General features: G+C 57.9%; 2 protein-coding genes across 12 annotated transcripts; one reads left to right on the forward strand and one right to left on the reverse strand.

Annotated features, from left to right (window-relative positions):
* Positions 1 to 17: 17 nt before the first annotated feature.
* Positions 18 to 16,424, forward strand: ANKS3 (ankyrin repeat and sterile alpha motif domain containing 3). Of its 7 annotated transcripts, none has more exons than XM_060172439.1 (16): positions 18 to 157; positions 2,352 to 2,555; positions 4,514 to 4,712; positions 5,373 to 5,494; positions 6,875 to 6,956; positions 9,504 to 9,639; positions 12,445 to 12,603; positions 13,644 to 13,784; positions 13,986 to 14,095; positions 14,227 to 14,403; positions 14,874 to 14,998; positions 15,068 to 15,209; positions 15,302 to 15,474; positions 15,634 to 15,719; positions 15,889 to 15,972; positions 16,057 to 16,424. In XM_060172439.1, the coding sequence occupies exons 2-16, from the start codon at positions 2,386 to 2,388 to the stop codon at positions 16,134 to 16,136; spliced, it is 1,986 nt and encodes a 661-aa protein (XP_060028422.1). In that variant the 5' UTR covers positions 18 to 157; positions 2,352 to 2,385; the 3' UTR covers positions 16,137 to 16,424. The 7 variants fall into 7 exon arrangements, with proteins under 7 accessions (XP_060028422.1, XP_060028423.1, XP_060028424.1 ...); XM_060172440.1 differs by having other exon boundaries at positions 16,062 to 16,424; XM_060172441.1 differs by lacking the exon at positions 15,634 to 15,719.
* Positions 16,425 to 16,526: 102 nt separating this feature from the next.
* On the reverse strand, positions 16,527 to 18,515 carry NUDT16L1 (nudix hydrolase 16 like 1). 5 transcript variants are annotated; one of them, XR_009544934.1, is made up of 4 exons: positions 18,168 to 18,437; positions 17,775 to 18,099; positions 17,243 to 17,471; positions 16,527 to 16,793 (listed from the first exon to the last, which is right to left on the reverse strand). XR_009544934.1 is itself a non-coding variant. In XM_060172452.1 (4 exons), the coding sequence occupies exons 1-3, from the start codon at positions 18,312 to 18,314 to the stop codon at positions 17,244 to 17,246; spliced, it is 516 nt and encodes a 171-aa protein (XP_060028435.1). In that variant the 5' UTR covers positions 18,315 to 18,438; the 3' UTR covers positions 16,527 to 16,793; position 17,243. The 5 variants fall into 5 exon arrangements, 4 of the variants coding, with proteins under 4 accessions (XP_060028435.1, XP_007522061.1, XP_060028437.1 ...); XM_060172452.1 differs by having other exon boundaries at positions 17,243 to 17,351; positions 17,839 to 18,099; positions 18,168 to 18,438; XM_007521999.3 differs by having other exon boundaries at positions 17,839 to 18,099; positions 18,168 to 18,387.
* Between the last annotated feature and the right edge of the window lie 141 nt (positions 18,516 to 18,656).

The following is an 18,656-nucleotide window of genomic DNA, read 5'->3' on the forward strand; positions in this document are numbered from 1 at the left end:
GTGTTCCGCGCGTGGGGCCCACCGAGCGTCCCGGCGTGCTCCGCGCTCCCCGCAACCACTTCCGGGGCGGCCGTGGGGTCGCGGGGTCGGGCACCGAGGCGGCGGGCCGGAGGGAGTGCCGTGGCGGCCCGGGGGCCCGAAGTCGGGCCCTGCGCAGGTAGGCTCGGCGCCGGGGCCAGGCCGCACCTGCCGCCCGCCGGCTCGGGACGCCGCCTCGGGGGTGGGGCGCGGCGGGCAGCGGGGCCTGGAGCCGCACGCCGGCGGGGCTGGGCGGGGGACGGAGCGGCCGCCTCCCCGTGGGCAGGGCCGTGAGCCCGCGACAGCAGCTGCCCCTGCGGGCTGGCGGCGGAGACCGTTTGCCGGGCGAGGACGCGAAGGCGCCGAGTGCCCAGGCCCCGTCCCCAGCACCGCCCGGAGCCAGAGCCGAGCAGGGCTCGGGTAAAACAAGCCGGGGGCGGAGCAAGTCGCTGTGAGAGCAGCAGCTGGGCTGGCGGACAGTGTGACTAACGGGTTTGCAAATGACACCCACGCCTGAAGCCCCGGGTTCAGTCCCCCTCCCCGGCGCCACTCTCAGCTGGAGCTGAGCCGCGCTCCGGTGTGTCTGCGTGTTTCTTGTTCATTTATTGTGGGACGGAGCCAGAAATTGAGAGGGGGAGAGACAGACGGGCACCCGCAGCCCTGTTCTCACCCCTCGTGAAGCTTCTCCCCCCACCCCCCCTGCAGTCGGGGGCCGGGGGCTCGAACCTGCATCCTGGCCGCGCTGTCCTGTGAGCGCTGGCCGCCTGGCCGCCTTTCTCTCTCTGTCTCTCTTCTTTTAAATATTTATTTATTCCCTTCTGTTGCCCTTGTTTTATTGTTGTAGTAGTTATTGATGTCGTTGTTGTTGGATAGGACAGAGAGACATGGAGAGAGGCGGGGAGACAGAGAGGGGGAGAGAAAGACAGACAGACACCTGCAGACCCGCTTCACCGCCTGTGAAGCGACTCCCCTGCAGGTGGGGAGCCGGGGGCTCGAACCGGGATCCTCATGCCGGTCCCTGCGCTCTGCGCCGTGTGCGCTACCGCTGACTCGACTCCCCCTTCTGTCTCTTTGAAGACAAATAAACGTGACGCGGGGGGGGGGGGGGGGGGGAGACGAGTCACCTGGCTGCGGCATTCGCAGCCCCAGCGCCCAGACACCCGGTCGCCAGGACTGAGCACGAAGCACTCGGGTGGCTGCAGGAGGGTCCCCGGGAGGGAGGGTCGGTGCTCCGGGAAGGGGACCTGCCTCTGGGTCCGCCCTCCAGGCGCCCGCACTCCCAGCCCTCTGCTCCTGGCGGCCACTTTTTCCATGTTTTTTGTTGCTGGCTGTTGTTCTTATGTAGGACAAAGATAAATTGAGAGGGGGAGGGAAGATACAGAGGGAGAGGGAAAGACAGAAGACAGACACCCGGGAGACGGGCGGGGACGCAGCGGGTTAAGCGCAGGGATCCTGGTTCGAGCCCCCGGCTCCCCACCTGCAGGGGAGTCGCTTCACAGGCGGTGAAGCAGGTCTGCAGGTGTCTGTCTTTCTCTCCCCGTCTCTGTCTTCCCCTCCTCTCTCCATTTCTCTCTGTCCTAGCCAACGACGAGATCAGTAACAACAACAATAAAACAAGGGCAACGAAAGGGAATAAATTATTATTTTTTTTAAAGAAGAGCTTTTAAAAAAGAAGACACAGCTGCAGACCTGCTTCACTGCTGGTGACGCCACCCCCCTGCAGGTGGGGAGCCGGGGGCTCAAACTGGGATCCTTATGCCGTCCCTTGCGCTTTGCGTTTTTTAAATTGTTGCCAGGGTTATCACTGGGCTCAGGGCGGAGACTACAGTGGCTGGTTGTTTGTTTGTTTGTTTTATTTTTTCATTTGATAGAGAAGTTGGGGGGCATAGAGAGGGAAAGAGAAAGAGAGACACGACCTGCAGACCTGTTCGCTTGTGAAGCATCTCTCCCGCAGGTGAGGAGCTCGTGCTTAATGGGCTGTGCTGCTGCCGACCCTGTAGCTGTTTTAATTAACTTTCACTAGGGCCCTGCTCAGCTTTGGCTTATGATGGTGCTTAGGCTTGAACCTGGAACCTTGGGAGCCCCAGGCATGAAGGCCACTTTGCATAACCATTACACTGTCCCCAGCCCTCCTGTAGGTTCTGACTGCCTGTAATGCTCCTCTCTGGCGACAGTCCTGCCAGTATTAGCATGACAGCTGCGTGAACCACCTCACGGAGGGGTCATGGCTGTTGGGGAGCTGAGTGCGTCCACGGCAGCGTGCCAGGCAGTGACTAGCTGCGGGCAGTGGGTGGGGGTCTGACCACCCCTTTCTTCCCTGGATCCCCACCTAGACAGGAAGCCCTAACCCCTGGGTCCGTCACAGCCATGTCGGAGCTCAGCGATGAAGCCAGTGAGCCAGAACTGCTGAACCGCAGCTTGTCCATGTGGCATGGGCTGGGGACGCAGGTCAGCCCTGAGGAACTGGCCGTCCCCTTGGACCTTCACACGGCGGCATCCGTTGGCCAGTATGAAGTGGTGAAGGAGTGTGTGCAGCGGTAAGAGACCTGGGGCGCTCAGCGCACTGGCTGAGTGGCTTCAGATTCCACGGGGCCGAGGGCATGGGGCAAGGCCAGTCTGTCATCAGGCCACCACCCTGCCCGCTGTGCTGGTGTACACTCTTCCATAGGGTTAGAAACCTTTCAGACCTCTTCTCCTCCTCCCTCTCTCTGCCTCCTTCCCTTCTTCCGTGAGTTTAGAGACCTTTCACATTTCATCATTTTTGTTGACTTCCTCAGAGACAGAGAGCTAGAGACAGACAGAGCCCACAGCACTGAAGCTTCCTTTAGTCCAATGGAGGCCAGGCTTGGCCCTGGGTCACATGCATGTGCAGGTGAGCTGTTTGGAGCCCTAACTGGGGTGTTTGATGGTTATCACTGAACTGCAGGATGCACACACCCACGAAACAGAATGAAGACAAAAAGTGATGCCTTGTGTCCTTCTCCCACCTGGTTGATTTTACCCCTGTGCCCTCCTGACCCGGTAAAGCACACACGTTACAGTCTGCAAAGCCCCTGTCCCCACCGTGAGTGTGTGTGTGTGTGTGTGGGGGGGGCTTCACAAGCAGTGAGGGAGTATTGTAGGTATCTCTCTTTTTTAATTTTTTTTTTTATCTTTATTTGTTGGGTCGAGACAGCCAGAAATCGAGAAGGAAGGGAGTGGGAGAGAGAGAGACACCTGCAGCCCTGCTTCACCACTCACAAAGCTTTCCCCCTGCAGGTGGGGACCAGGGACTCAAACCCAGGCCCCTGGTATCTCCCTTTCAATATCTGTCTCTATCCAATAAATATTTGGGTTGGGGAGATAGTATAATGGATATACAAAAAGACTTCAGTACTGGGGCTGGGTGGTGGCAGACCTGGTTGAGCGCACGTTGCAGTGCGCAAGGACCCAGGTTCAAGCCCCCGGTCCCCACCTGCAGGGGGAAAGCTTTGCGAGTAGTGAAGCAGGAGTGCAGATGACTTTCTGTCTCTCGCTCTCTCTGTTTCCCCCTTCCTCTTGATTTCTGACTGTCTCCATCCAATAAATAAAGATAATTAAAATTTAAAAAAAGACTTCAGTACTTGAGAGTTAGAGGTCCCAGGTTCAATTTCCACCTTAAAGCAGAGCTGAGCAGTGCTCTGGTTAATTAAAAAAAAAAAAAGTGGTGGTGAGGGGGAAAGGATTAGGTGGAGAGAGGTGTTCGTCGTCTGCCTATCTGCAGGTCACTTGGTCTCATTCTCTCACTGCGTTCAGTGTGATGCTGTCGCAGTGGCCTGTAGGGCCGTGTAGCCTCTGCCTGCTGTGGCCGTCACACTGTGCTGACTGTCCAGCTCTGTCCACTTGCGTCTATGCTGCATGTGCCTTGTCCAGTTCCTGGGAAGCCAGAGCTGCTACAGCAACAGAATCCAGGCTGGGAGCACACACTTCTTTTTTTTTCTTTTCTTCATGAAACATTACCAGGATTTCAGTGGAGATCTGTGGGACAGGTTGCCTCGCTCACAGATTTTTCCAGGAATGTTTCTGTGGGTGAGGTGACAGGAGCCATGGGCAGGGGCTTTGCTCATTGTTCAGTCCCTTCCTCTCGCCCCTCCCCTCAGCCTGCACAGGCAGACTGGACATTTGGAGGGAGGCACTCAGCACTTCCCCTCAGCACTCACAAACATCCTTGGCGCATCTTTCACATGAAGGGGTGTCCCGGCCCCCCGCCCACCAGACGTGACATCCACAGATGTCTCCACAGTCAGATGTCAGGGTGCTCAGTCAGCCCTGCTGAGGTGACTCTAGCCATACATCGGGAAGGAAAGAGTGGCCTGAGGGGTGGGACGGAGGGGCAGGTGAGCTGACCACCCCCACGATGCTCAGGGCAGTGCTGCCTTCCACTTGCCCTCAGCCCTTCCTGCTCCTCCTCCGGCCTGACCTGCCCAGTAGCCGTATGATGTGCTTGGCGTGACGAGCGTATCTTGCCTTTGCTTAGGCGAGAGCTAGATTTGAACAAGAAGAACAGTGGCGGCTGGACCCCGCTGATGTACGCCTCCTACATTGGGCATGATACTATTGTGCACCTGTTGCTGGAGGCGGGTGTGAGTGTGAATGTGCCCACCCCAGAAGGACAGACCCCACTGATGCTGGCTTCTAGCTGTGGCAACGAGAGCATCGCCTACTTTCTCCTCCAGGTGAGCTACCAGGAGCTCAGGCTCCCAGTCATTGTGCTGGAGGTATGGCCAGGCCACGAGGCTTGTGTAATTACTCCCGTTTCATTGTCGTTTTCTCTCCCATTCTGAGAGACAAGGTGGGGGAGGGGGGAGGGGGGAGCAGGAGCGACACCTTCAGCACTGCTCCAAGTAGTCTTTTTTTAAAAAATATTTATTCCCTTTTGTTGCCCTTGTTGTGTTTTATTGTTATAGTTCTTACTGTTGTCGTCGTTGTTGGATAGGACAGAGAGAAATGGAGAGGAGGGGAAGATGGGGAGAGAAGGATAGACACCTGCAGACCTGCTTCACCACCTGTGAAGCGACTCCCCTGCAGGTGGGGAGCCGGGGGCTCGAACCAGGATCCTCACGCCGGTCCTTGAGCTTTGCGCCACGTGTGCTTAACCCGCTGCGCTACCGCCGGACTCCCTGCTCCAGTTACTCTTGAAGCTCCCCCTGCAGGGTAGGGCCGGGGCACTGTAACTATGGCGGTGCTGGATGAGCCACTTCCCTGCCCTCCTCGCGCCCTAGGGGTGAGCCACCACCTGGCCCCAATCACTTCCCTTCTTTCAGCGCGCCGGCCTGGAGGGCGCTGCCCTGCACGGGAGGGACAAGCCCTAACGCGAGTCCTGTGTTCTCTCGAAGCAAGGCGCCGAGCTGGAGATGAAGGACATCCAGGGCTGGACCGCCCTCTTCCACTGCACCAGCGCCGGGCACCAGCAAGTGGTCAGGTTCCTCCTAGACAGCGGAGCCAACGCTGACGTGAGGTGACTACCGAGTCCCCGGCCCGCTCTGAGGAGGGCAGCTACAGCAGCTGCTCGGAGTCTGGGCAGAATGCACAATCCTGGGCCCCTGAGCTGGGACCTAGTGCTGCCTTTCTCCTCTGCCTGTCCAGTGCCGGCTGTCTGGGCCTAGGCCTTGTCTGAAGACGTGGCTAGTGGTGCTCTCAGAGCGGAGCCCTGCGGGCAGTCAGGGACCCAGCCGCAGTGGCTCTTACTGACGAGAGGGAGATTTCGCCTTGGCCTTTGCACGTATCAGAGGAGGGGTTGCCTTGAAAACAGAAGCCTTGGTGTCTAAAGTTTGTTGCGTCACAATCCCCTTTGGCTCAGCAAACACAGTGAGGGCTCGCTGACATTGTGAGTGGGTTCTTGGAATCAACTTTTTTTTTTTTTTTTTTTTTCAACCAGAGCACTGTTTGGCTCTGGTTTATGGTGCCAGGGATTGAACCTAGGGCTTTGGAGCCTCAAGCAGGAGAGTCTGCATAACCATTATGCTGTCTTTCCCTGCCCAACATTTTTTGAAGCGTTACTTTTTAGGCCATGGAGATAGTGCCATCAGTAGTGCAATTGACTTTCATGCCTGAGGCCCCAGAGGCCCCAGGTTCATTCCCCAGCACCACCAGAGGTCAGAGCTGAAGATTGCTCTTGTGACACAAACAAAAATTTCTTTTTATTTATTTGATGAGTGTTTAGGGGTAATGGAGCACCCAGTTAAGCACCCATAGTACTAAGTGCAAGGACCCAGGATTGAGCCCCCGCTCCCTACTTGTAAAGCTGGTCTGCAGGTATCTTTTCTTTTTTTTAAAAAAAAAATTATTTACTTATTTATTTTATTATTAACCAGCTAGAGACAGAGAGAAATTGAGAGGGGTGGGGGAAGATAAAGAGGGAGAGAGACAGACACCTGCAGCCCTGCTTCACCACTCCTGAAGCTTTCCCCCTGCAGGCGGGGACCAGGGGTTTGAACCGTCGTCCTTGTGCACTGTAACATGAGCGCTTAGCTAGGTGCGCCACTGCCTGGCCTCTTGTTTCTCTTTCTTTCCCATCTCTCAATTTCTCTCTGTTCTACTGAATAAAATGTGGAGGGCGAGGGAATGGCTGCCAGAAGCAGTGGATTCATAGTGCCAGCACCAAGCTCCAATGATAACCCTGGAGGGGATAAAAAAAAATCCCTAAAACATAATTTTTAAAAAATGACTGTTGGGAATTGAAAATCTCATGCTTGCAAGTCTTGCACTGAGCCACTGGGCCACCTCCCCAGCTGAGGAAACGCCCACTTTAAGTGAAAAGGCTCAAGTATCAGGTGGGGTACATAGAATAATGGTAGAGACTCTCATGCTAGCGGTCACCCATGGTCCCTGTCTGCAGGGAGCCCGTCTTCGGATTCACTCCTCTGATGGAAGCTGCTGCTGCCGGCCATGAGATCATTGTCCAGTGTTTCCTGAGCCACGTAAGTAAGGCTGGGCTGAGTGCGTTGACGGCCGGACAGGACCCGGCCCTGGAGTGTGAGCAGAGCATCTCCACTGCTCTGACCTGCGCGGCTGACACACTTCCATGTGTGTCATCTCGGGTCCACTAGTGGATGAAAACAGACACTGATTCCTGTAGTGATGCAGAAAGACTGTGACTAGACAAGCATGAAAGTGTTTTAAAAAATAAATAGGGAGTTGGGCGGTAGCGCAGCAGGTTAAGCGCAGGTGGCACAAAGCTCAAGGACTGGTCTAAGGGTTAGGGTTAGGGTCAGGGTCAGGGTCTAAGGATCCCAGTTCACGCCCCCGGTTCCCCACCTGCAGGGGAGTCGCTTCACAAGTGGTGAAGCAGGTCTGCAGGTGTCTGTCTTTCTCTCCCCCTCTCTGTCTTCCCTTCCTCTCCATTTCTCTCTGTCCTATCCAACAACGACGACATCAATAACTACAACAATGAAAAACAACAAGGGCAACAAAAGGGAAAATAAATAAATAAATATAAATTTAAAATAAATAAATAGTGGGGCCGGGAGGTAGTGCAGTGGGATAAGCACACATGGCCCGAAGCACAAGGACCAGAGTAAGGATCCCAGTTCGAGTCCCCCTTGCCTCCCACTGCAGGGAGGTCGCTTCACAAGCAGTGAAGCAGGTCTGTAGGTGTCTTTCTCTCTTCCTGCTCTCTTGATTTCTCTCTGTCCTATCCAACAACAGCAGCAGCAGTAACAACAAGGGCAACAAAAATGGGGGGAAAATGGCCTCCAGGAGCAGTAGATTTGTAGTGCAGGCACTGAGCCTCAGCAATGACCCTGGAGGCAAAAAAAAAAGTAAATATTGGGGCCAGGTGGTGCATGTACAAGCAAGGCTCACCGACCTGGGCTGCTCCCCAACTGCAGGGCAGCTGCTTCATAAGCTGTGAAGCAGGGTTGCAGGTGTCTTTCTATCTCCCCTATCCCTCTCATATTCTCTCTGTCCTATCAAATAAAATAAAGATATTTAAAAAAAAAGAAACTAGCAGGACCAGTGAATTTAGTGCTGGCACTGAGCCCCAGTGATAACCCTGGTGACAAGAAAAAAGATTAAATTGGGAGTCGGGTGGTAGCGCAGCAGGTTAGGCACACGTGGTGCAAAGTGCAAGGACCGGCGTAAAGATCCCGGTTTGAGCCCCCGGCTCCCCACCTGCAGGGGAATCACTTCACAGGTGGTGAAGCAGGTCTGAAGGTGTCTGTCTTTCTCTCCCCCTCTCTGTCTTCCCCTCCTCCTCTCTGTCTTCCCCTCCTCTCTCCATTTCTCTCTGTCCTATCTAACAATGGGGACATCAGTTTCAACAACGATAATAACTACAACAACAAAAACAGCAAGGCAATGAAAGTGAAAATAAATATTTTAAAAGTTAAGAAAAAAGACTAAATTAAAATAGTAAATAGACTAGGCAATAGCTCACCTGGTATAGTACATACCTTACCTTACCAAGCATGAGGATCCAAGTTTGAGGCCACAGCACCTGGGAAACATCTGTGAATGGTGGAACAGTGCTACTCCTCTCTGCCTTCCTCTCTACTTCACCTTCTCTGTCTCTCTCCCTTTCTGTCTCTGTCTGAAATTAAAAAGGGGGAAAGAGTCCACCAGGAGTTGTGGAATTGCGCAGGTGTGAACCCCCAGCTGCTCCACCAAGAAGGTAAATGACGTTAACATCGTGGCTTAAATTAGACGCTAGAGCCTTTCCTTCCTGGCCCTGCCACCCCCACCCTGCCCCTCCCCAGGATGCTTGTGTTTTTTTCTTTTCTTTCTGTTTTTTTTTTTTTAATTGACACCAGCATTATTGCTGGGACGCTATTTGCACGACAAACCCACCATTCCATTCACATTAAGAGGGAAAAAGCGAGAGAGACCTGGAGCACTGCTTCATGGCCGGTATTTTTGCCCCTGCAGGTGGGACTAGGCGCTTGAACCCTGTTCCTTGCTTTGGCAATGTGTGCATTCCACTGAGTGTGCTGCTGCCTGGCCCCTGCTTTTCATTTTGAACAAAAATGAGATCAGAGTATATATTTACTCTTCTTTTTTTTCCTTTTTGACTTTTGCATGAGAGAGAACCCTAGCACCACTCCAGCAAGTGCAGTGCTGAGAACAGAGCTTGTCACACACTCCGCCACTTCCTGGGCAGATGTGTTTTGTGATGATTTTGTCAGCGGCACTCACCTGGGAGGGCCATTCACAAAACCCAGGGCCATTCACAAAACCCAGGTTCTAGCTGGGGAGAGAGTCCTTCCCACCTAGCCTGGCCATGAAGAGAGCCCTGGCCTCCTCTTCCTCATGCACAGATGGGTGTGAGAGTTGTGGGCACGGAACTGTCCAGGGTGGTGGGAAGCCAGGGAGACAGCACAGTGGTTCTGTGAAAGACTCATGCCTGACACTCCCAGCCTGGGTGAGTCTTAAGCACGAGCCACAGATGAGCAGTGCTCTGGTTAAAGAAGAAAGCTGGGGTCTTATCCTGGGCAGGAGGGGCTCCTGACTGTCCTCGACGACGTCCACAGGGAGTCAGAGTGGACACGAGGGACCACAGCGGGGCCACGGCCCGGATGCTGGCCAGGCAGTACGGACACATGAAGATCGTGGGCTTGATCGACGCCCACTCATCCTCGCTGCCCAGGTGCCTCTTCAGGGGCCCAGGTACCTGCCACCAGCCCCCCACAGATGCCCCTCCCCTCCTGCATCCACATCTGCACCCCTGGGAGGTCCATCCCTGCTCCCGTGTTTCCTGTTTCCCCGGCAGCTGTTTCGCTTACTGAAGCGTCTGGCTCCCTTTTGTCCCATGTCCTTCTGCACTCGTCTGCGGAAGAGGGCTGTGCATCTGCACCTGATGGTGTTGGCCGTCTCAGGCCTCACTCCTTCCGAGTCCCAAGCATGGCGTCATCTGTGCTTGTTTGGTTTCCCCGCTGCTGCTCAGTGGTGTCCAGGCTGCTCCTCCGCCAGCCACTCCCTGTGGTCCTGCTCTGCCCCCAGCATTCTGTTCTGGTGCCCTGAGAGGACTGGGGGCATGGGCCCTCCTCACTGCTGGCTGTCTCTGGGAGTCTCCCTAGACCTGCTGGGTCCCTACGGGGAATGGGGTGAGCACTCATGGGGCTCCTGGCATGGGCAGTGCCTACAGCCAACTGGGTCAGTGGGCAGTGCTGGTTTGAGTCTTCTCCGCCCTCGTTGATTCGGCGAGGGTCAAGGCCATAGAGCCCCTCGGCCTGCCTGCCTTCCTACCCCCGGCAGGTACACTATTTTTCTAAGCCTTCCATCTCTTGCTTGGAGGGCACCACGGCCCCTCCTGGTTGTGTGGGCCCTGGCCTTCTGGGGGGGAGCTGGACCTTTCCCTCTGGGCTATCCCTCTCCTTCCTGGAGTCGGGGGGCTTTGTGATAAGGGACTTCTCCACAGTGAGAGCTGGTCAGTTCCTCCTTCAGTGCTTGGCTTTTATTTATTGCCACCACGGTTATCACTGGGGCTCTGCACCTTCACTATAAAGCCACCACTCCCAACAGCCATTTTTTTTCCCTTTTTTTAAAAATATCTTTTTATGGGGGTCAGGTGGTGGCACACCTGGTTGAGCATACATGTTAAGTGTGCGCTTAACCCACTGCACTACCGCCCGGCTCCCTACACGTTAAGTGTGCACGCCCCAAGTTCCCACCTGCAGGGGGAAAGTTTTACAAGTGGTAAAGCCGGGATGCAGTTTTTTTTTTTTTAAATATTTATTCCATTTTGTTGCCCTTGTTTTATTGTTGTAATTATTGATGTTGATGTTGTTGGATAGGACAGAGAAATGGAGGAGGGGAAGACAGACGGGGAGAGAAAGACAGACACCTGCAGACCTGCTTCACCATTTGTGAAGCGACTCCCCTGCAGGTGGGGAGCCGGGAGCTTAGGCTGATCCTTTGGCTTTGCACCACCTGTGCTTAACCCACTGCGCTACCACCCAACTGACTCCCCTTTAAAAAAAAACAACAAAAAACAAAGCACCGTCCTGCAGGTGTCTATCTCCTCCTCCCTCTCCATTTCTGTCTCTATCCAATAAATAAAGGTAATTTAGGGAGTCGAGCAGTAGAGCAGAGGGTTAAGCTCAGGTGGCGCAAAGTGCAAGGACCAGCGTAAGGATCCAGGTTCGAGCCCCTGGTTCCACACCTGCAGGGGGGTCGCTTCACAAGTGGTGAAGCAGGTCTGCAGGTGTCTGTCTTTCTCTCCCCCTTTCTGTCTTCTCCTCTCTCCATTTTTCTCTCTTATCCAACAACAATGACATCAGTAACAACTACAACAATAAAACAAGGGCAACAAAAGGGAATAAACAATTTTTTAAATTAAATATGTATATGTGTATATGTATACACACACATATATATATTTTTTTACCAGAACACTGTTCAGCTCTGGCTTATGGTGGCATGGGGGACTGAACCTGGGACTTGACGGAGCCTCAGAGTCTGTTTGCATAGCCATTATGCTATCTATCTACCCCCACTATAATATATATATATATATGTATATATATATATATATATATATATATATATGTATGTATGTATGTATATAAAATAAGAAGTTGGAGTGATAGAGAAAAGTAGACACCTGCAGACCTGCTTCACTGCTTGTGAAGCAACCCCTGCAATTGGTCCTTGCACTTGGTGGTGTGTGCACTCAGCCAGGTGTGCTGATGCCCAGCCTATAGCTCTGTCTATATATATTCCAACTGAGGACCTCTTGCTTGTAAGTTCAGGGTTCAAGTCATGGCACCCCCTCCCAGGTTGCTTAACTTTAAAAATTTTTATTTACTATTGAAGAGGACAGAGAAATTGAGAGGGGAAGGGGGGAATAGAGAGAAACACTTGCAGCCCTGTTTTCCGTGAAGCTTTCTGCCTGCAGGTGGGACCAGGGTCCTTGTACATTGTAATGTGTGTGCTTAACCAGGGTGTCACTGCCTGCTCACCTGAACACTCTCCCTAAGCCAGGACCCTATTCAGTTCTGGCTTCTGGTGGTGCCGGGAATGAGTCTCCGCAGCCTCTGCTAAAGCACTTTTCCTTATTGCTAGGCTCTCTGAGTTTGTTTTTCTTCTCTCTAGATGAGAGAGAAACGGGGAGACACTGTACCCCCCAACACTGTTCATGAAGCTTCCCCCCTACAGTGACCTGGGCCTCAATCCAGGTCCTAGAACATGGCAGCATGTGCCCTCCCCTGGGTAGGCCCCATGAAGCAGTTTCTCTTAAAAGACCACGGTAGCGTGGGAGCTGGCCAGTGACTTAAAGACACTGGATCTCAAACACAAGGTCCCTAGCACCTAAAGGCGAGAGTGATGCTCTGCTTTATTGTTCTTCCTCATCTCTCTCTAGTCCACTAGTACATATTTAAATTGAAAATATGAAGACTTGTGAGGAGTGACTACACTGGTGTTCTTTTGTCTCTCCATCACTGATTGTCTTTATCTGCGTCTCACACACAGACAAGCAGGGGGAACTCAGCTCTTCAGATGAGTCCTGCCCTGCCCCCCCAAGGCAAAGGCCCTGCCGGAAGAAGGGGCTTAGCATCCACGAGGGCCCACGAGCCTTGGCCAGGATCACAGCCATTGGCCTTGGGGGCCGGACACGACAGCCGCGCTGTGGTAAGCCCACCCCCTGCCCTGCCCGCCCACTGGGGCTCTGTACCAGCAAAGCTTCTGTCCTGATGGGAGTAGACTGCAGGCTTCGGGGTGAGACTTGGACCTGACGATAGAGTAGAAATCCTTAATCGTTGGCTGGTTTGGGTCCATCTTATTTTCTTTTCCATTGCTTGAAATTCTCTGGCAGAAAAGTAGCTCAGCTCAGGCGGCTGGGCAGGTGCAGGGAAGCGTCCACTTCCTGTCTGGCCCGTCAGGAATTGTGGCCGTTGATGGTGCCCTTGCAGGCTTGAGTCCCAGAGCCAGCGTTTCTGAGCTCCTGGGTTAGTCTCGGGTTGTTGGCTCTGAGTGCTGAGTGCAGCTTTGGTGGGGTACACAAGTGGGGTGCTGAGAGCAGTGTGGTTGCTGCCAGCTTGCAGAGCTTGCCCAGCTGGGCACTTATCCAGATGTGAGTGCCATCTTTTATGAAGTCTGCTACCCAGCAGTGGCCAAGGCTGCTGTTCTAGCAGGAATGGGACTGACCTTCCTAAAGCCTGTTTCAGGCCGGGGCCAAGCTCCTTCAAGGGCTTGGAGTGGGCCCGTGAATCCTGCGCTCCCATGTATGTGACCCAGGTCTGACTCCGGCCTCCACTGCTTGGAAGGAAGCTTCAGTGCTGTGCCATCTCTCTCTGCCTTTCAAAAACAAAACAAAAACCCAAAACCAAAATTTGTGTGCCAGGGAGACAGCTTAGTAGCTGTGACTTTTTATTCCCTTTTGTTGACCTTGTTTTGTTGTTATTGATGTTGTCGTTGTTGGATAGGACAGAGAAATGGAGAGAAGAGAGGAAGACAGGGGGAGAGAAAGATAGACACCTGCAGACCTGCTTCACCGCCTGTGAAGTGACTCCCCTGCAGGTGGGGAGCCAGGGGCTCAAACCAGTGGCTATTACTTTCATGCCTGAGGTTTGATTTCATCCCCAGGTTTGATTTCTGCACAAGGCAGAGGAGTGAGTGGCACGGAGACATGCCTGGTATCCCTGTGTTCACATGCCTCTTCCCACCCATAGAGCAGGTGGTGCCTCCTCGAGGCTACGTCACCTTCACCAGCAGCGATGAGAACCTGCTAGATGGGCGAGCCCTCTGCTACAGGGACGTCACCTCCCCCATCAACGACCAGGATGTGGAGAGCAGCAGCAGCAGCAGCAGGGGTACACCGCCCCTCCCCGCCATCTACTGCCCATCTAGCAGGGCTGGTGTGGGAGCAGGAGGGTGGGCGCAGTGAGAGGTGGCCCCATAGCCGTGTGCTGGGCGCGAGCATGGCGGGAGCAGCCGGGCAAGACACAGTAGGCCTCAGGGAGCTCGGGGTGGAGGGCATAGGTGGGAGGAGCTCAGGCCTGTTGTCTCCTCAGAGGATCCCGCCTTGGGTGCTGAGCTGGGGGCTGTGCCGAGCAGCAGCAGCAGTGAAGGGCTGGCCTGGGGCCTGGGAGTCAGCAGCGAGGGCTCTCTGGAGAGTAACGAGGTGAGGTCCTGCATCCTGGGGGCGCACAGTGACACGTCTACACTGCCTGGGTGTGCATGGGTGGGGGCGGCAGGTGGCCTTCACCCACGAGCCTGATGGCAGGGCCCATGTGTCCACACCTCTTGCATCAGGACTCCGACCATACACAGAAATGTTCAGGCCGCAAACAAACGAAAAGTCACATGAAGGCCAGGACCCGGCACGGTAGCAGTGACGGCCAGTGGCCTCCTAGTGCCAGGGGTTCCAGCCCAGCCTGCCCCCCCGTGCCTGCTCCCCAACCCCAGAGCACCCCCTACTCGGGACCCCAGGTAAGGTGCCAATTGCGGCTGGTTCCCTGTGACTTCTCAGCCTGGCCTGATGGGGCACCTGAGGTCCAGTGGGTGCAGTGCGGGGCTTCCATCCTGCTCTGGGTCAGGCCAGGTGCAGATGAGCAGACAGGCCGTCCCTGGTGGGCAACACTGTTGCTGGGACCACTGGCTGAGAGCCCCTCAGGGGCCACAGCGAGAGGCTGGGCTCCCCCGTCTGTCATGTGGGGACGTCAGTGTAACAGACCAGAGGCACAGCTGGAGGGTGGCAGCCCCACTGTCCCAGCTCTGCCACCTTGACTCACTCACTAGAGCAGTGCTCTGCTCTGGCTTGTGGTGGTCTGGGGATCAAACCTGGGATGCTCAGGCACAAGCCTGTGTGCACGTTTGCGCCGGGAAGGAGCTGGAAGGTTGGCGGCCGCCCGAGCGCATGCCCTGGCAGCATCACAGCCACACTGCCGCTTGGCCCGCAGGACCTCGCTGCGCTGCTGGAGCAGATTGGATGCCTCAAGTACCTGCAGGTGTTTGAGGAGCAGGACGTGGACCTCCGCATCTTTCTGACGCTTACCGAGAGTGACCTGAAGGAGCTGGGCATCACGTGAGTCCATGGGCACGCCCTCCCCCTGCTAGGCCGAGGCTTCTGTGACCTGCCTGTCCCCACCCGCAGGTTATTTGGGCCTAAGAGGAAGATGACTTCTGCCATCGCCCGCTGGCACAGCAGTGCCCGCCCCCCAAGCGACGCTCTGGAGCTGGCCTATGCCGACCGGCTAGAGTCTGAGATGCAGGAACTCGCCATCCAGCTGCACAGGGTGAGAGGGGTGGGCCGGGGTGGGTGCAGAGACCAGGGCCAGGCTCTGGGCAGCCCCGGCCGGCAGAGGTGGCAGCGGGTGCCCCCCTACAGCGCTGCGAGGAGGTGGAGGCCATGCGGGGCCAAGTGTCACAGGAGCAGGAGCTGCGGGCCGTAGTGGAGAGCTGCCTGCTGGAGCGGGACGGGGCCCTGCAGGACATGCACGCTCAGCTGCGGGAGGCCTGGGCCCTGGCGTGCCAGGCCGCACACGTGCTGGACCAGCTGCGGTGAGTCTTTCCCATCTCTCATCAGTGCCCCTCTGCCACCCCCCCGCCTCAGCTGTTTCTCCTTGGAGGAAGACAACACAGGGCAACACGGGGCTGCTGCGCCCAAGGGAGTCTTTGTGGGGTGGGGCCGGGGTGCCAGTTCAGGCCATGCCTCCCCAGAGCTTGTCAAGTGGAACTGTCAACCCGAGTGGGGCAGGACCAGAACCACCGGGGACCAGCCCAGGGCCCGGGCCTGCCCTCAGCAGGTAAGGGGCCTGGGGCAACCCAGCCTCCTGTAGCCTGTGATGGACCCCGGGCACCACCCCACACCTGGACCACTGCCCCGCCCCCCGGCCTGTTAGTGCTGTAGTGGGTGGCAGGAGGGGCACTCGCCCCAGGGGGACCCAGTCGCAGCAGCCGTCCCCTGCCTCACAGACCCCAAAGGCTGGCAAGCCTCCCTGCAGGCCCTGAGCCTCCCAGAGCTGTCAGGGGCACTGGAGGACCGTGTGCACGAGATGGGTGAGTCAGGAGGCAGGGGGGGAGGGGTCCCCTTCTCGGAGGCCTCCAGACACCCCCCAGTACTGACTGTTCTCTGAACCCCAGGGCAGGCTCTGTGCTCAGTGACTCAGAACCTGGAGAAGCTGCAAGTGCTGAATGGGAAGGAGAACTGGCGGGAACCCTAAGGTGAGTGCGCACCGCAGCCTCCCTTCTTCTCAGAACCTGACGTGGGGTGACCGATGCGCCCTGAAGCCGAGGCCAGACGGGCAGCAGGCGGGACAGCACCGGCTCAGGCCCACAAACAGCCCGGGACCAGACAGGCAGGATGTGGCTGCAGCTGGTACCAGCGACGAGGCCCTCGCGACAGGGCCTCGCCCGTGCCCAGCGCCCCAGAGGACTGACCTAAGCGGCAAAGGCTGGGGCACCTGGCAGCACAGGCATCTCGCTGGAAAATAAACGTTAACGTCAGCGGAGAGAGCTGGTCCTGGTCCCGTGGTGGGGAGTAGAGTGGCCAGAGGTGGGAGAGACCCCCGTGCCCCTGCTCGGGGGACTAGGAGAGCCAAGCTGGGCCGTGGTCAGGAACAGGTGTCAGGCGTTTATTTACAGAGCAAGGTGCACCACGTGCTGAGCTGAGCTGAGCTGAGCTGAGCTGAGCGGCGGGGCTTGAGGGCAGAGCAGGCTGGGCGGGGCCCAGAGCACTGCTGTCCTGACCAGGCCAGCATGGCACCCGGGAGCTTCGGCTGGCTTCACAGGAGACCGAGCAGAACCCTCCCGTCCTACGGTGGCTCTGCTGTCTCTGCACACTGGAGGCGTCCAGGCCACCCCTGGAGCTGCCTGCGGTGCTGGGAAGGGATAAAGGGGCTCTCAGTGCAGGCGGGTCACGGGGGCCACGCGCCAGCGCAGTACAGGGCGGCGGCCGGCACCTGCACTTGGGGGAGCCCCTCCTGTGCCCGCCCGCAGCCCCCAGTCAGGTGAGCAAGCCCGGTGTGCAGAGCTGCCCCGAAGGCTCACCAGTCGCAGGGGCGACAGCAGCTAAAGCAAACGGGCCAGGTCTGACCGGGCTGGCTGACGGAGGGGCAAAGGCAGGCGTTCACCCCGAGCGGGCACACTAGCTGTTAGGTGCGGTGCCAGCGTGGGGCAGCCGACCCGCTGGGAAAGCTGCAGCCCTGGGGCCTCCCCAACCCGTGAGGCAGGTGAGGATGGTCGGGCCCTGGGGTCGGGCCGCGGGTGGAACAGGGCAGCCGGCAAACACCTGGCGCGGACGGCAGGGCGGGGGGAGGGCAAAGGCAACCTTAGGAGGAAGACTTGGGGAGGCCCAGCTTCTCCAGGGCCTTCTTCTGCTTCTCCGCGGACGCAGCCAAGGCCTCAGCCAGCTTGTCCTCGGGCATCATGTTGAGCACCTTGAGGGCGAAGAGGAGCTGGTACTTGGCGGTGCTGACGAAGGCGTTGCTCAGGAAGTTGGGCAGGCCGCCCACCCGGTCCTTCTGCGTGTACAGCGGGACCCGCACGAGCCCCAGCACCTGTGCGGAGCGGGAACCGGGTTGGGGCCCCACCCGCCGGGGGCAGCCGGTACCGACTGGGCACGATGGAGGCAGGAGCCGGCGGGCATCCCGCGGGCGCCGCGCCCTCCCCTCCAAGCGAGTGTCGGGTCGCCCGTGCACACCCGCCCCCGTGCTTCCCGCTTCCCCGCCGCCCGCGCCCCGCCGCCCCTCACCGCCCCCTCGCCCCGCTCCCGGGATCGGCAATGGCAGGCAGCAAGGCAGATGGGACACAGCCCCGGGGCGCCCGCCCCCCGCCGCCCCCGGGCCCCGGGGACGTGTTACCCCTCGGCGGGAGCCTGCCCTCCGCGGCCAGCGCCCATCCCGGGGCGGGCGGGGCCCGCCGCACCTCCAGGCCGTGGTCGCGCGAGTGCACGGCGCGGACCTCCAGGGCGTGCAGCTGCTCCAGCGTCAGCTGCCGCGCGTACAGGTGCGCCACGACGCGCTGCGGGCCCTCCGCCAGGTGCGAGCTCAGGTAGTCGGCCTCCGTCAGCCGCAGGCCGCCCAGGCCCAGCCCCAGCACGCGGTTCAGCCCGTCCTCCAGCGACCAGAAGCGCCGGTCCACGAAGCCGCCCGGGAAGCCCAGCAGCCCGTCGAAGCGCATCTGCATCTGCGGGGACGGGCGGTCAGCCGGGCCCGCGCGCCCCCCGCCCCCCGCCCGCCGCCGCCGCGCCTCACCAGCACCGAGAAGCGCATGGGGATGCGGCCGAACAGCTGCCCCGGGTTGGCGGCGTAGAGCATGGCGTGACACGAGTGGCTCCAGCCCGGGCCCAGGCGCATGGCCTCGGCGCGGCTGATCTGCTTCAGCTCGGGGACAGCCGACATCTTGGCACTACCCCCGCGCCGTCGTCGCCCCTTAAGTGCATGCGCGGGCCCGCCCTCCGGCGAGCCCGGCCAATCCGCGGGCCGCCTCGCCCCGGACCCGCCCCCCCGGCCAATGGCGGACGTGTTCCGGACGGCGCCCCGCCCCGGCGTCGTTAGAGCGGAAGGGGCGGTGTGCAAAGGGACGATGGGCGGCACGCGCCGGGCCGTCAGCCAATCGGCCCGCGGCCCCGCCCACAGGCTGGAAGGGCGCCTGGCGTGCACCGCGCTCCCCGCTCCACCCCCCAGCAGATGCGACTCAACAGCACCTCCGCTCCCGGCCAGAAGCTGCCCAGCAGCCGGGCC

This window comes from Erinaceus europaeus, chromosome 15, assembly GCF_950295315.1.
Source record: "Erinaceus europaeus chromosome 15, mEriEur2.1, whole genome shotgun sequence".
Classification (NCBI taxonomy): Eukaryota; Metazoa; Chordata; class Mammalia; order Eulipotyphla; family Erinaceidae; genus Erinaceus; species Erinaceus europaeus.

Bases quoted from the DNA above. Each gene is read 5' to 3' on its own strand.
- ANKS3 (XM_060172439.1), top strand. From the start codon at position 2,386: ATGTCGGAGCTCAGCGATGAAGCCAGTGAGCCAGAACTGCTGAACCGC. The intron at 14,096-14,226 runs GTGAGGTCCTGC...CTCTTGCATCAG, and splicing joins GCTCTCTGGAGAGTAACGAG to GACTCCGACCATACACAGAA. The intron at 15,720-15,888 runs GTAAGGGGCCTG...CCTGCCTCACAG, and splicing joins CCCGGGCCTGCCCTCAGCAG to ACCCCAAAGGCTGGCAAGCC.
- NUDT16L1 (XM_007521999.3), bottom strand. From the start codon at position 18,314: ATGTCGGCTGTCCCCGAGCTGAAGCAGATCAGCCGCGCCGAGGCCATG. The intron at 18,100-18,167 runs GTGAGGCGCGGC...CCGTCCCCGCAG, and splicing joins CCATGCGCTTCTCGGTGCTG to ATGCAGATGCGCTTCGACGG. The intron at 17,472-17,838 runs GTGCGGCGGGCC...CGCTCCGCACAG, and splicing joins CGCGCGACCACGGCCTGGAG to GTGCTGGGGCTCGTGCGGGT.